Source organism: Trypanosoma brucei (assembly GCF_000002445.2).
Source record: "Trypanosoma brucei brucei TREU927 chromosome 11 chr11_scaffold01 genomic scaffold, whole genome shotgun sequence".
NCBI lineage: Eukaryota > Euglenozoa > Kinetoplastea > Trypanosomatida > Trypanosomatidae > Trypanosoma > Trypanosoma brucei.
The window spans coordinates 5056575-5071046 of record NT_165288.1 but is presented as its reverse complement, the minus strand read 5'-3'; the positions used below and the strand labels follow the sequence as shown (position 1 = coordinate 5071046).

The 14472-nt window shown below is 39.8% G+C and overlaps 1 protein-coding gene and 4 pseudogenes across 1 annotated transcript, besides 11 other annotated features; all 5 read left to right on the top strand.

Annotated features, from left to right (window-relative positions):
* Window positions 1–1035: 1035 nt before the first annotated feature.
* On the top strand, window positions 1036–2614 carry Tb11.14.0016 (annotated as a pseudogene).
* A 227-nt stretch (window positions 2615–2841) lies between these two features.
* Window positions 2842–2865: a sequence feature (AT_rich).
* Window positions 2866–3517: 652 nt separating this feature from the next.
* Window positions 3518–3540: a sequence feature (AT_rich).
* Window positions 3541–4184: 644 nt separating this feature from the next.
* Tb11.14.0032 lies at window positions 4185–5724 on the top strand (annotated as a pseudogene).
* A 266-nt stretch (window positions 5725–5990) lies between these two features.
* Window positions 5991–6042: a microsatellite.
* Window positions 6043–7588: 1546 nt separating this feature from the next.
* Window positions 7589–9013, top strand: Tb11.14.0015 (variant surface glycoprotein; the record flags this gene model as incomplete). Its single annotated transcript, XM_824691.1, has 1 exon — window positions 7589–9013. The coding sequence occupies one exon, from the start codon at window positions 7589–7591 to the stop codon at window positions 9011–9013; it is 1425 nt and encodes a 474-aa protein (XP_829784.1).
* A 104-nt stretch (window positions 9014–9117) lies between these two features.
* Window positions 9118–9163: a sequence feature (AT_rich).
* A 1797-nt stretch (window positions 9164–10960) lies between these two features.
* On the top strand, window positions 10961–12476 carry Tb11.14.0014 (annotated as a pseudogene).
* Window positions 12477–12657: 181 nt separating this feature from the next.
* Window positions 12658–12680: a sequence feature (AT_rich).
* An 81-nt stretch (window positions 12681–12761) lies between these two features.
* Window positions 12762–12789: a microsatellite.
* Window positions 12790–12990: 201 nt separating this feature from the next.
* On the top strand, window positions 12991–13302 carry Tb11.14.0031 (annotated as a pseudogene).
* Window positions 13101–13158: a sequence feature (CT-rich).
* A 134-nt stretch (window positions 13303–13436) lies between the features above and the next one.
* Window positions 13437–13457: a sequence feature (AT_rich).
* A 58-nt stretch (window positions 13458–13515) lies between these two features.
* Window positions 13516–13544: a sequence feature (AT_rich).
* A 45-nt stretch (window positions 13545–13589) lies between these two features.
* Window positions 13590–13633: a microsatellite.
* Window positions 13634–14157: 524 nt separating this feature from the next.
* Window positions 14158–14181: a sequence feature (AT_rich).
* Between the last annotated feature and the right edge of the window lie 291 nt (window positions 14182–14472).

The following is a 14472-nucleotide window of genomic DNA, read 5'->3' as shown; positions in this document are numbered from 1 at the left end:
CCTTAGTGACACTTACATGCAGAGGAATCGGCGATGTTGTTAGATATAGCGAATGTTTTCGCTGTTTTATGGGATCACACTTGTGAAGGCGTGAAAATGGTGCTTAAATAGCAGATATAGTATAGTAAAGTTGAAGTGACTTAGAATAATGAAAGCGAATCTAGCCTAGCAGTCAGAAACTTGTAACGATCATCCATTTCCTGCAACACTTAATCACCTCCACGAATTTCCGTATAGTCAACTGTAATGAAAGACAGTAATGAAAGAAGAAAATGGAGCTGACAGAAGCGTTTGGATTGCATTGTAAAACCACTCGGCCTTATAAGAGAAGTTATAAGCGCTGAATCCGGGCGAGGCTCACTAAATGAGCCATACATAGCCAAGCGAACAGACAAGCAAACATTAATGTTCGAGGCCGATTCACCAGCGAAGCAGTAGGCTGCAATAGCTCAAGAGCGCTGCAAACCTAACGATTGGCACCGCATCTGGCAGAAAAACAACGAAACTTTACATACCTATGTCTGAGTGCACAGCGCGATTTGTGCAAGCTCTGTTCCATCGATGGAAGGTGATGGGGCTGAATTGCTTTCCAGAAGGGTCAGGAAAGCAAAAAAGAGTAGAAAATCAAAATGAAGTATTTTGGCCCAAATGTTGGTACAAGAAAACAGACATACATGTGTATGTGCATGTAATTCAACCGCAGTAAATACAAGACGAGTGGGTGAAGGTAGAAACCTTTTGGCAGAGGGAGAAAGAGTTGACGGTTGGCTCTAGACTATGTATCCGTCATCAACTCTGACAAAGTCAGCTACAACACTTTAAATTTCAGGTGTGCTGTATAAAATCCCGAGTAAATCACACGGAACGAGTTGCAAAGCTGCAGGAAGAATTTCTATATAGTATTATTTGAATTTGTCAATAATTTACGTTTTAACTGGTGTAATTCATTACTCTCAGGACTCAGATACATCTAGTACATTCCGTGCGGTGAGTCAAAAAGTAAAGGCAAGCAGACCCTAAACAAAAACGAAGCAGATGGACATTAGAATGATTACTTTATTAAAGGTGATGTCGGCTTTAAGTTTCGTGGTCACAACGGGGTCAGACGCCGCAAAAAGTAACGCAGTCGGTCACGCGGCAGCGACAAAGCTGTGCACACTCATAAAGCACAACAAAAAAGCAGCAGAAAGCACGACCGCGAGACAAAAGCATTTAATACCGGAAATTGTCAATCTAAAAACGCTAAGTTTAAAGTCAGAGGAGGCAGCATATGTAGCGAAAAAGGACGATGCCCCGGCGCTAACGCTCTTCGCCGGCTACATGCACACAAAAATGAAGGAAAGCCTTGCGGCACTGGAAAATCTTTCCCCAAAAGCATCCGTAGCCGCTGCGGCTCTAGGTTACACAGACGGTAGGTTAGACGAAACCACCAGTGTATTCAACCAAGCGGTGTCAAGCATTCCAGGAACCGAATATTTCCTCCAAGCGCGATCAGGAAGAAACGGCAACAACAAGATAGCAACCGAAGATGCAGTCTGCGTTGCAGCGATGCAGATAGATCCTGTACCAGGCTTTGCGCACTCGAAATAAGACTACAGCAAACACACGGCACTAGCAGGAGGCAGTGGAGCATCGGAAAGCACTAGAAACACCTGCCAGCTCACCAAAATCTCAAGCAGCGGAGGGTAAGAGGCAACAACTGGCGGACCTGATCAAGCTTATTGGGGCGGCGGAGCATTAAAAGTAGACGGGATAACCCCAAACGTCTAGCCACTAACAGCAGCAGCATGCGACCAAACCGCAGAAAACATTAAAAGCCACCAGGCAGCACGGAAAGCCTATGACAAATTCCACACAGCGGCAACGCCTCAGAAAACACCAACAGAGAGCAATTATGACAGCTGAAAGACCGAAGATCTGCTGCTGGAGGTGATAGCCAAAACGTTAGAAACTCAAGCGAATAAACCAAAAGAAGAAAAATCCGACAAAGCCGTAACCACAACGCGCGATAAACTTTTCGGTAACGAACAAGCTCAATTCACATCAAAAATTGTGGGCTAAGTTACAAAAAACGAAACTAATATACAGCGATGGAGCGACGGTAAAAAGCGAAATCGCAGAAGAGATTAACAGCGATGAAAACTTCACCGAAGCGACGTGCAGGTGTCTTCAAGCAAAGAGGCAAGAAGCTCTAAAGCTAACAATTCAATAGCAACACTGTCAAGACAACAACGCAACCCATAAACCGGAAGAAGTTTGCAACGCAATAGAATAACAAGAAAAGTGTGGCGGAACTCCAGGCTCCCATTATTAAAAAACAAAAGAAGGAAAAAAGTGCACATTGAGTGAAGAAAGCAAACAAGCAGCATCAAAAGAAGCAACAGAACTAACAGGAAAAAAGAAAAACGGGAATAATACTGGCAAACCTGGATGCAGCACCCTTCTAAACCAGACGGCTTGTGAGGGAGCAAATCAGGGTGTAACAAAACACTGTGGATGGAAGGGGGAAAATAGTAATGGGTCTGATAAAAGAACTTATAAATGCCGTGATTCCAGTTTTCTCGCCAATAAAAAATTTTCTCTGATGACTGATAATTTTATGAGTATGGTATAATTTTAGAATTTCGAGGATTTTTGCACAATTTCATGAAATTTATGAAAATATAAAAATTTGATAAAATGTGACGTATTATTATACTTTTTGACGAAAATGTACGGTTACGAAAATTGATAAAAATATGAAAAGTTTTTAAATCTTAAAACTTTTTGTAAAGTGTGTATGATAGTGGAAATTGTGTAAAGTAGTGTGGTGAAATGGTTTGAAGGAGGAGCACAGTTCTCATTTTATTTATTTAATTTATTTTAGTTATTCTACTTATACATGTTAGGGCTATAATAATTGTTAAAAAATAACGGTAAGGATAATGATATGTTGTGGCTGTGTATATACCAAAATTATTATGAGAGCATTGGTTATAGGCAAATGAAAAAGAAAAATAGAAGCACTCACGACAATGGAAGTTGTTTGAGTAAAGTGGGAGTGTGATGAAGGGAGATGAAAATGCGCATCTTCAAATACAAATATGGCAATGGTCATTATTACACTCATGGAGATGATTGCATGGAAAATTGGAGAGTGGTACAGTCCAGTGGAAACAACAAATGAATTCGTCACGTATCATGCAGAAGAAGCAATAGATGAAAGAAAAGTGCCAACAAAAAAATTACAGAATACGAGAAGGCATAGAGCTATACACAAAACGATTCTGACGAATTAAATCAAAAGTTATAGGTAATACACCAGAGATGGCAGCAACTATATTTATTAATTTGATTGTATATTCCATTTTTTATATGTGAAGAAGAGAAAGGAGATGCGAATTTAAAAAATTGAGTATGAAATAATAGTAAATTCTTGTTCTCATTAGGAACATTAATAATAGTAACATTTTAGAAAGACAATATGACGTTTTATTTGGATGAGGATTTGAAGACTGAGACTACTATTGAATTACCGTAAAAATATATATATATAAATTAGTACGTGGAAACTGCTTAAAGTAAATCGCGTACTTTCCGTTAGAAGAGCTTTATATGAGATGACAAAAGTTTTTAATGATGCCCACCGATTTTTTATTGGCATAATGATCAGACCTTAAGAGTTGTCGTTGTGTAAAAACCAACGGCAAGAATTAATAAAGAAAAGCAGAGAAAAAAACCTCTTTCCGAACCCAATTTTTTAATTCTTAAGCGTCGATGAAATACGGTCACACGGGATGGAGAAGCAGAAAAAACTCATTTGTGTCCTGGAGAAACGCTAGGGCTTCCTGTTTGTCACTCCGACATGCGATACAAAGCTTCCATCAAATAAAAGCAATTAACAACCGTAAGATTTTAATTGTCAGGCTTAGAAATCTGTTGGGTATCTCGAGAATTCGCAGGACTGGAATTACACTCCCGTAGATACAATTGACAAGAAAAATATGGGTTTGATTTATAAGTATGATTTCATAAAGCGAACTAGGTGTTTTTGTGCAAACACTCACAAGAATATTACCCGACCTGGACATTTTATATTTAATTTAGAATTTACATCAAACTTTGCGGACACAACCACTCACCGGAGACACAAAAAGTAGCAAGAAACAAAGCTAAGCTTCAAGCTACAGCGAAGCATTTACATCATGCAAACCACTCCACTGCCGTTATTTGTTACGCTACTCGCGGCCAAAAGCATGTCTTGTACACCTGGCGGCGGCATCAAATATACTGCATGGACCGGTGCATGCCAGTTGGCGGCAGAACTCGACAAGATACAACAAAAAGCATCCGCAATTGTAAAAGGTGACGCGACAACTGCGCACGATGAGCTAAAGCAGTTATACAAAGCAAAAATAATAATAGAAAAAAATGGTGACGGCTCACAGACCCCGGAGGAGAAGGCGCTCCTAGCGTATTACACTCAGCGGGGGAAACTGCCTTGGAGGACCTCTCTGGGACAGCCGAAGGCAATACAGCTAACAGCGATCCGGGATGCGGCGAGAGCGCAAGCGGCGATAGCATAATTCGTGACATAAACGAGCCAGATCGCCAGCGACACTACACACTCTCTCCTCGAGGCAAACCGGGACCAATGTGTTCAGAAGACACAATACAGACCTCTCAACCGACGCGCCTGGATGTGTGCTCGAAACGACCGGGCTAACAGCAGCTGAACCGACAGTTACAGGCTTTGATGCAGCCGGCTATCAGGGCGCGATCAAAAGCGACGATGCTGATGTTGAGGCAACCGGTGGAAGTAGCGTCTGAGCTCTAACAAAAGCGAAAGCCACGAACTATATGCTAAATGCAAACACCGGACACACTATTGGCGTAACACCAAAGGTTTCGGCGGTTATTTTCTATCTTGACGGCACAGGCATGAAAATGAAGGGAACAACCAAAATAAGGACCAAAGCAGATGCAGAGCCTCTACTTCATGCAGCTCGTCAGGAATACTTGGCCACAAATAAGCAACCCCAAAAGTATGAGTTCAAAGACGGACTTAAACTGAAAGACGACCAAACTTTCGTATCTCTCTACAGGTCAATAGTTTTGAAGAAGAACGGTTCGCGAACTCCTGAACCCGCTGTTAAACGAAAAATAGAAGCAATGCTTTGAGGTAGCACAGTCATGTCCGAAAAATACGACAGCAGTAAAACGAAAGAGCAAGTCCAAGACCCTGACGCCGATGAAGGGAAGGAAATAGCGCTAAGTAGCATCAGTAGTCTAGAAACATTGCAGAAAGTCTTGGCTTACTACAAGAACCGAAATATACAAAAGTTAAAACTACAGACCACAAATTTAGAAAACAAATCAAACCAACAGACCACAAAAATAAACGAAACAGACTCAACTTGTGAAGCAAAAGGGTTACACAAGTGCGAAAAGCCATGCAAACTGATTGTTGAAGAACGCGGAAAAAGGAAGTGAAAATTGGATAAGGAATCCAAACAAAAAGCAGAAAAAGGGGCAAAAAACCAAGCAGGGGAAAATGGCAAAACTGATTCAAATAGGTGTACCAAGCACACTAAAAAAGAATTTGAACCGGAAAACAAGGACGTAAAACCAAGTGAAAAAGCGGTTTGTAGTTGGATTGAAGGCGAGTACAAGGATTCAAGTTTTCTCCTCAATAACAAATTGACTCTGAGTATGACTGCTGCTTTTGTGGCCTTGCTGTTTTAATTATCCCCTCTTTTTTCTCAAATTTATTAGACTTTAATACTTTGAAAAGATTTTTATGTATTTTAACGCTTTTTGATTAAAATGTGATAATTAGTAAAATTCATTAAAATTAAAAAATAAGAGAAATGTGAAAATGTTAGTAAAATGTACATGATAGCAGTCTATGGTCACAAATCAGTAAAGTGATATGGTAAGAAAAGCGAGAGAAATCATGAAATATTATAATTTCATGTATTTTATTCTCAACCAATATTAGGTATGGTCAAAATAATAATAATAATAATAATAATAATAATAATAATAATAATAATAATAATAGGATTATCTCGGCACTATGTATGCAAAAATTTTACAAAAGAGCTGTGATGACTAAATTCAAGGCCTAAATAGAAACTATACAACAATGTCAACGGTGAAATTAGAGTAAGTAAGTGAGATGTGTTCAAGAGAGTGAGTGTGAGTGAAAGAGAGCATAGAGAATATTTTTGAAGGGTACAAAGTCATGAAAAAGGATGACTGATGAAATATGCGCAAGTTTCATGCATAAATAAGATAGTTTGTATTGTTATACAAAAGGACATGCTGCAACCAGAAATGAGGAATAAAAAGAGTCCATTTCACAGGAAAAATACAATCGGTACGTTTTTGTCATGAAATAAGCAGCACGGGTGAAGCATAATAAATAGTACATGATCAAACAACATAATACGTTATAACACACCGCGATGTAGAGGAAAATAGAAAAGAAGTAAATAAATTTTTGTGTATCACTTGAAAAATAGATGAAGTCACGGCAGTCGTGTTGATTGCCGTTTCTATTATGGCACACTATCCGAATATTAAATCAGAAATTCAATCAAAAACGTCTTGCGGAATGAATTATATATTGTTGGGGGCCTTTAAAAGGGAAGTAGCCAGTAAGCGGCCCACGAGCTTTTTTTGCTTGTACTTTTTTTAATTGCTTGCGACAGTCAGCACCAGATAGGATGTTCAAGGGCGCTGAGAAACATAAGGCGGCGGCACCAATGCAATGACCAAAAATCGGCTCCCGTTACAACGGAATGCACAAGATTACTCCTATACAGAGGGCTCTACCAATAAGACAAGACAAAAACAAGTCACGTGTCATAAACGACTTTACAATCTGCAACGAATTAAGCATCGTCAAGCGATGTCAAGTGCGGACAACTTGTGGCAAAAAGGCGCTGGCGCTTCGATTGCTTTACTCAAATTATAAAGAAGTTCAATGAGTGCTAAACAACACATCGACAATTGCAATAGCTATTATTCCGATCTGTTCATCGAAACCAAGTACAAAAAAGACAATAATACACCACCAAAAAAACAGACACATTTACAGCAAAATCGGTCAGAGCAACTAAAGTTCTGATATATCACCTTGTATTACACGAAAATACAACAAAAAAATACCGGCCTGCTGCTAAAGCGATTGAAACAACCTTCACTAAGCAGGAACAGGCAAAAAGACAAACAGACGGCACCAATAACACACGCCACTGGAGCAAAGTGAAGCCGGACTGACACCTAACTAATAACCATTTTAGATTTAGATATAGTAAGGAAGCGGTTGAAGGTTATGCCACAACTTTACGACCCCAAAATAAAGTGCAAGCTGCATTTTATGCAGTCGGACAGAACATCTAGCGCATACATGACAAAGTAGCTTTCTGCCTTTACCCTTCCATACAAAAATCAGCCAGTGTAAAAGACTTTCGCCATTTACTAGGAAAAGTTCCCTCACCGCCACTGCGGAACGGCACATTCAAACAGCGGCCCAAGCAGAAACTGACAAATTATTTGTATTTAAGGAGCAATAAAACTTAGATAGTCAACAAAGAAAGCGATGAAGAAACAAAATTTTCAAAGCTCACCAAGGCTATCGGTAGCCGAAGTTAAGATTGCGGTAGCAATAACACTCCTTGCCGGCAGCTGCAAAGGAGCAGCTAACGATAACGCACAAGCGTTCAATATGATGTGCGGCATCCGTCAGATCCTAACTGCAGAAGCAGATCTTCCAGAGCAAAAAGACAAGGAAGAGGTGACGCGCGCGATACAACAGCTGATCGAACTTAACCTTTCTACAGCAGAAGACAGCATGTACGACCAAAAGTTTGAAGATGATTCAAGTGACGGCGATAAACCACAGCAGTACAAAGAAAACAGGCCTAAATGGCAGAAAGCCAAGCACCTCATCTCTGCTGGCAACTTGGAAATAGACAGCATCAAAATACTTCGACTACCAAACAGCCCCATGCGGACAACAGCAAACAAGCTAATCAATTGCAGTCTAGAAAAAGCTAAGGCACTTGAAAAAGGTTTAGTCGAACCAACCACCCAGGCAGAGGCACAAGCCGACTTTAACGACATTCTTTTCGGCGATAAAGCCGGCGAGGATAAGGCCGGAAGCAAGACGTACGGCACGGCAGCGACAGCTTGCGGCGGCAACGATCCCAGCAACAGCGAGGCGGGCAGGTCGTTCATGAGCGATTTCCTATGCCTGTGTTCCGCGAGCGGAGGGTCATCACCAGCATGCACCGGGACAGCACTAAGCGGCATTACCTACAGCACGGCCAGTGCGTCGGCAACGGCGGCGGCGGCCTTAGCAAAAAAATGCCCATTAATACCACACACAAAAACGACGGCAGCAGACATAAAGGCAGCAGCAGCGACTTTCACGGCGGCACTAAAACACAAAGCGGGCGCCACGACAGCAGGCAAAATAATGCTAGGCAAAGGCGACGAGACACAATGCAACGGCGCCGCCAACGGAGACTGCGTGCTGTATAAGGCGTTAGATGCAACCGGCAAGCTGCAAATACCGTGGCTCAGCAAGTTCACAGCGGCAATAAGCAGACTGGAAGCAGCACACAAAAACTCACTCAAAAATGCTCGTATTGCAGCGGAGGTCACAAACTTAAAAACAGCAGCGTTGAGAACATACTTGCAAGCGACGGTCGAAGTTACTCAACCGCCACAACCCACAAAAGCTCTAAGCCAACAAGCAGACAAAGCAACACAAGAGCCGGCAAAAAAAGTTTGCAATGAAGCAGGGGGTGATCAAAAAGCCTGTGAAAGCTTAAAGGATAAAGACTGCACTTTTAACGAAAAAGACAAAAAGTGTGAGTTGAAAAAGGAGGTGAAATCTAAGCGAGAAAACGATTGCCAAGAAGGGAAAGATGGGAAAACGACAAACACAAACACCACCGGAAGCAATTCTTTTGTCGTTAACAAGGCGCCTCTTTGGCTTGCATTTTTGCTTCTAGCATAACACTTTTAAGAATTATTGTTAAGAGTTTTTTGTTCAATTTTATAAAATCTATGAAAAGACGCTCTTTTATAAGAATATTTTAACAGGTTTGTAAAAAAGATAAGTAAATATGATTATTTAAGAAAAATTAAAAAATATAAAAAATTTAAAGAATGTATGAAAGTGACATATGGTTTTCAAATAGTATAGTGATAGAGTATGGAAAATAGATGCTATTCTAATTAGCTTATTTGTTTATTTCATGGATTTCAGTTGGATACAAAGGGGTTATAATAGTAAGAGTAAACATTATTGACAAAAACAATGATAATTAAAATTGTTTTTTGTAAGTGTGTATATACAAATATTATAATAAGAGGAGTAATAATAATAATCGACTGGAAGTCAAAAATGAAAGTATTCAAACCAATGCCGAGGTCACCGTGGGGTAAGTGAGTTAGTTGGATAGTAAGTAAGAGGAAGAGCGGGAGAAATGTTAGCACATAAAACGCAGAAAGATAAAAGGATGAATATAGAGAGGAAATTTGTGCAGTTTTAAACACAAATATGACGATGGATACCATTATTTACAAGGAGATTATGTAGTGAGATAAACATATAGTGACAGGGAGACCGCATAGCCAAATTGGGTCGTTATAACTAACATAATGAACCAATGCAACTGGAAGGTGCCTAACCCTACCATTACCTGTATGCTACAACAAACCATTTGAAGATTGAATTATTTCCATATAGCCACCATGATAGATGAAGAGCAATGTGATACGGTGATTATAGCCGGTTAAGGGTGGCTAATATGTCTAAAAGTAGGTCTAGTACAAAAATTAGTGCAACTGGCAATGCTTTGAGAAAACAGACAGCTGATGACCGAAAAAAACTTGCAAAAGTTCCAAAAGCAGCACCAAATTTAGATAGGAGCAGAAAGAGAAAGAACACGTTCAAAAATAAAACGAAAAAAACTGTAAAAGTGTCACTATATTACAAGATAGTGTAGAAACAGTAAGCATCAACTCCCCCTAAACATACAGGAATGGGAAATTTATCAGATAGAAGCAGCTTGTTCGTTTTTTTATAGTCAAGCACATTAAATGTATGAAAAGTAAAATTAATCGATATACGTTGGATATTATAAATGATTTTACATATAAGAGTGAAATTCAATTCACCGTAGAGGAAAAAAAGAAGTGAAGTGGTGCTATTTACCATCAGCATTTAATTCTATTTACGGCTTTCTGTGTCGGAAACGTTAAAAATAGAAATTAATAGGGAAAATGTAACTGACAGAGGCAGCTGGATTAACTTGCAGCGGCATACTCGTACTAATAAAGTTATGACCACTACGCATAAATCAACTCTAGCGGAAGAAGGAGACACAGGATGGCGCCCCATAACACAAGAAGTGTTTTTCGAGGCTACTTTGGCGGCAGCGGCGGAGCTCGCTGAAAAGGGACGAACAGTGATACAGATGCATTCATATACGCTAAATGTTAAATAAAGCTGGGGAACAAAGAATAGAACAGACAGTACCTGAGCTGATTAATAGAGACATAATACTTTCAGGCCGTTGATTCACTCACAGTAGGCAGGTTAAAAATAAACACATGCATTCAGATCTTAGTATATCAACAAAACAAGCAGGGTAACAGGCAATAGATACCCTTTTTATTCACAGAAAACCTGATTATTGTGCAGTAACAACATTCTTATAGACAATTAAAGCAGTTTTACAAGTCGTGTAAAACTGTAGCAGACGCAGAAACTATGGTGTATCCAGCAACAACTGCGTAGCAAGGTTGTATCCGAAATTAATAAAAGCAAGCACTAGGCTAAGCTTCTAATTATGATCCGAATTTCTTATGCATTCTACGCTAAAAACAGCGGTGTACTCTTGTTGTATACTTCTTAAAAGCCAACTTTGACTTTCTGTAGTTTGTATAGCAAAGAGCAATGACCAGCAGTAACGTCCAATATGGCAAGGCCGACACCATAGTAAAGATAGAACGAACCCCGCAAGCGTTAATACTAATCTTTGCTTTAACAGCAATGCCTGTAGCTACCGCATTACACCGCAAAAGACCAGCAGTAACAACCTCGTGCCACGCAGCATACTATTTGGGAGATATTGCAGCCAATGCCCAAGCCTTGATCAGCACAGCAATTGATAACGCGGAAAAGGCAACCGCAAAAGCAACAAAATTGCCCGCCGTAACGAGCACAGAGACAGGGGCGAAGGCACTGACAGCCAAGCTGTTAGCGGTGTCTCTTTTAAAATCAGCTGGTGAAGTATTAAACTCAGTAAAAAGAAAAGCAGCCGTTATAAACGCAGGAACAACAGCAGCAGCACAACTAGAACGACAAATGCTAGCGGTTGCAGAGCTCAGCAACACGCAAATAGAATCCACAAACTTTGTCACAGCAGTAAGCACGTACGCGAACGGCACGAATCTTCAGGCAAAACCCAAGCTGACACCAAACCGACACGGCACATGCAAAAAAGCCGACGGGACGAACGAAGACCATACAGGTAGCCACGCACAAAATGAACAAGGCACAAATAAGTTGGTGTTGATTGGGCTGAAAGCGAGAGATATGCCGCCACCAGCAGCAGACGCAGAGCTCACACTTTGCGCAGCCGCAGGGACGAACGGGCAGAAATACGGAGCCAACAACGGCTGCAGCAACGGCGCAAGCACAGTGCTAGCCTTAAAGGGCGGCAAGATTTTTGACAAAGCAACAATAACGCTTACACGTAAAACTGACGCAAGCGACAGCAAATACTCCGACAGCTCGGAAGCTACCGCGATCCCCAACAAAAAAACTATTGCAGCAGCAGCAGCAGCTATAGCCAAGCTAGAAGACGCTGCAGCAGCGATAGGCACACTGTCGGCAACATTGGATATAAAAGCACTGATAATGGCGCCGAGGCTGAAAGAACAATTAGCGAAAGCCATAGACGGCGAAGGCGCCAAGTACGCCGATGCCACGAAAACCAAAGTGGATAACTTACTAAAGGAAGTCATCGGTGAAAATGGAGACGAAATTAAAAACGCTGTAGGAAAGTCGCTTGACGACATGACACCACCAAAAGCCGCCGTAGGCGGCAATGGCGACAGACAACTGAAAACAATAACCAACCCCAAAGAACTCGCAGATGCAGCAACATGTTACACTGTTCGCCGTTTCATTAACGAACAAGAAGTCAAGAAGAAAAAACAAGAAAGTCCCTCATGTCCCACAAACACAGACAAATTAACAGAACCAGCCAAATCAGCAGATGAATGCAAAAAGCATAAAACAAGTGAAACCCTGCAAAGATAAAAAAGGCTGTGATTTTGATGATAAAAAAGACCCTAAATGCTTTCCAAAAGCTGAAAACAAAAAGAAAGATGAAAAATCGTTTTCTAGAAATTTGAGAGTTTCTGTTCCTCACGTGTTTTCTGCTTTTATGGCCTTGCTGTTTTAAAAAATTCCCCTATTTTTAAACGAACTTTGCTATTTGATATATTTTAACCCCTTTAAAATCTCCGAGAAATCGTTATATACATATATATATATATTGGCTACCTGAGCCTACCAAATTTTTTTGATGATTGCTAAATTTTTTCTCCTTTTTCCTGTTGATTTTTGTAGGTTTTAGTGTTAGGTTTTTTATTTTTAATTAATTTTTGTTTTGGGCCGAGGTAACGAATTTAATTAAGTTTTTGAACAATCTGCCCGAACAGAAATAGGACCGACAAAAGAGAAAAAAAGGGTTGGGGTTAGGGTTAGGGTTAGGGGGTTAGGTTTCGGGTTTTAATTTACTTTTTTTGGCTTTTTTATAATTTGCCAGGTTTTTCTTTGCGGTGCATTCGGCTTTTTTTACGCTGACGCATGCCAGTGTAGCTGCGCGAAACGAATAGCTTTTAAATGAAAAATAATCTAAAAAGAGAGATATTCGGAACTAGGAGATTATTACGATCAGCAGTTAAGGAATGACTTCCAGATCTGCCCCTGACAGCAGACGTCTAAAGCCGCTCAACTGTCATGGGCGCATTTTCAATCCCAAAGGAAACGACGATAAAAAGTGCACATTGAGTGAGGATGGCATAAAAAAAGTATAAAAAGAAGAAGCGAAAGAAGGAGGGGAAGATGAGAAGAAAGATAAGTGTTCCAGACATGACACTAATCGACAAGCTTGTGAAAAGGGCAGCAACTGTTAATAGTATGAAAAAGACTGCAAGGATTCCAGTTTTATTTTCAATAAGAAATTAGCTCTGATGCCTGTTGCTTTTGTAAGTTTGGTAGCATTCGATCATTCGAAGGATATTTGCTCAATTTTATTAAATTTATGATTTTTTTGTTCTGAGATAATTTTTTGAAGTTTTATAAAATTTGTTATATATATTAACACTTTTTAACTTCTAACTTGCAAAACGTGTAATTCATTAAAATTTTTAAAAAATAAGAACTTGTAAAACATTTGTATTATAGAGGACTGTCTGTGGAATGTAGGAGGGTAATTGTATATTAAAATAAGTAATATATTAATTTAGTTCATTTCCCATTTTTTATGGATATCAAGTTAGAGTCGTAGCTGTAATTATAAGGATAATGATAGTAGCAATAATAATGACAATAATAGGAGTGTGTTGTGAGTGAGTATATACAAATATTATAATATTGTGGTGATTGAGATAAAACCGGCGGGAAAAATAGAAGCATTTAAAAGAATGACAATAGTTCAAAAGGAGAAGCTGAGCAAGTATGACAGTAAGGAATGTAGGGAAAGGGAGGTGGAAGATGCGCATTTAAATAATAAACATGATGAGGAGCATCATGATACACAAGGGGAAGATGGTGGCCAATTTTTAGGTTACAGAGTACGGTTTACAGGACATCTTGAGTAACTGCTTTGCAAGCAGAAACAGGACTAGAAGAAAAAAAGAAAGGATACGTGGCTGCGCAGCATGGCAGAGAGGGAGATGATACAGAAGGAAATTTTGGTATGTATTTTCTTCAAATGTGGATACGTGAAGCAGCTGATTTGGTGACGACTGTACTTTTTTGCTAATAACTGATCCTAATATTTAGCTGTGAAGAGAATACAGCACAAGAATGGGTAGGGTTGTGTAAGTGTGAAACAATATCGAAGTCTTATGTTAATGATATATATATATATATATTAATAACGGTAAACAGATGTAGGAAACACTTCAATGTTACCTGGAGGAGTTTTTTAAAACGTTGAGTAGAAACGGATTACTGTAGAGAGGAAAAGAAAAGTAAAAAGGTAGAAACTCTTTAAAACAGAACATATTTTAACTGTTGGAGCGGATTTATGAAGTGAAGAGAATCTATGGCGACACTACTCCAATTCCTTATTGGTGCAGCGACGGAATACTTACGCTCTTTAACAAACGAGTAATTTAAATAGAAGCGGCCGCCAACGCACAACTGACAGTCCATTATAAAAAACAGAA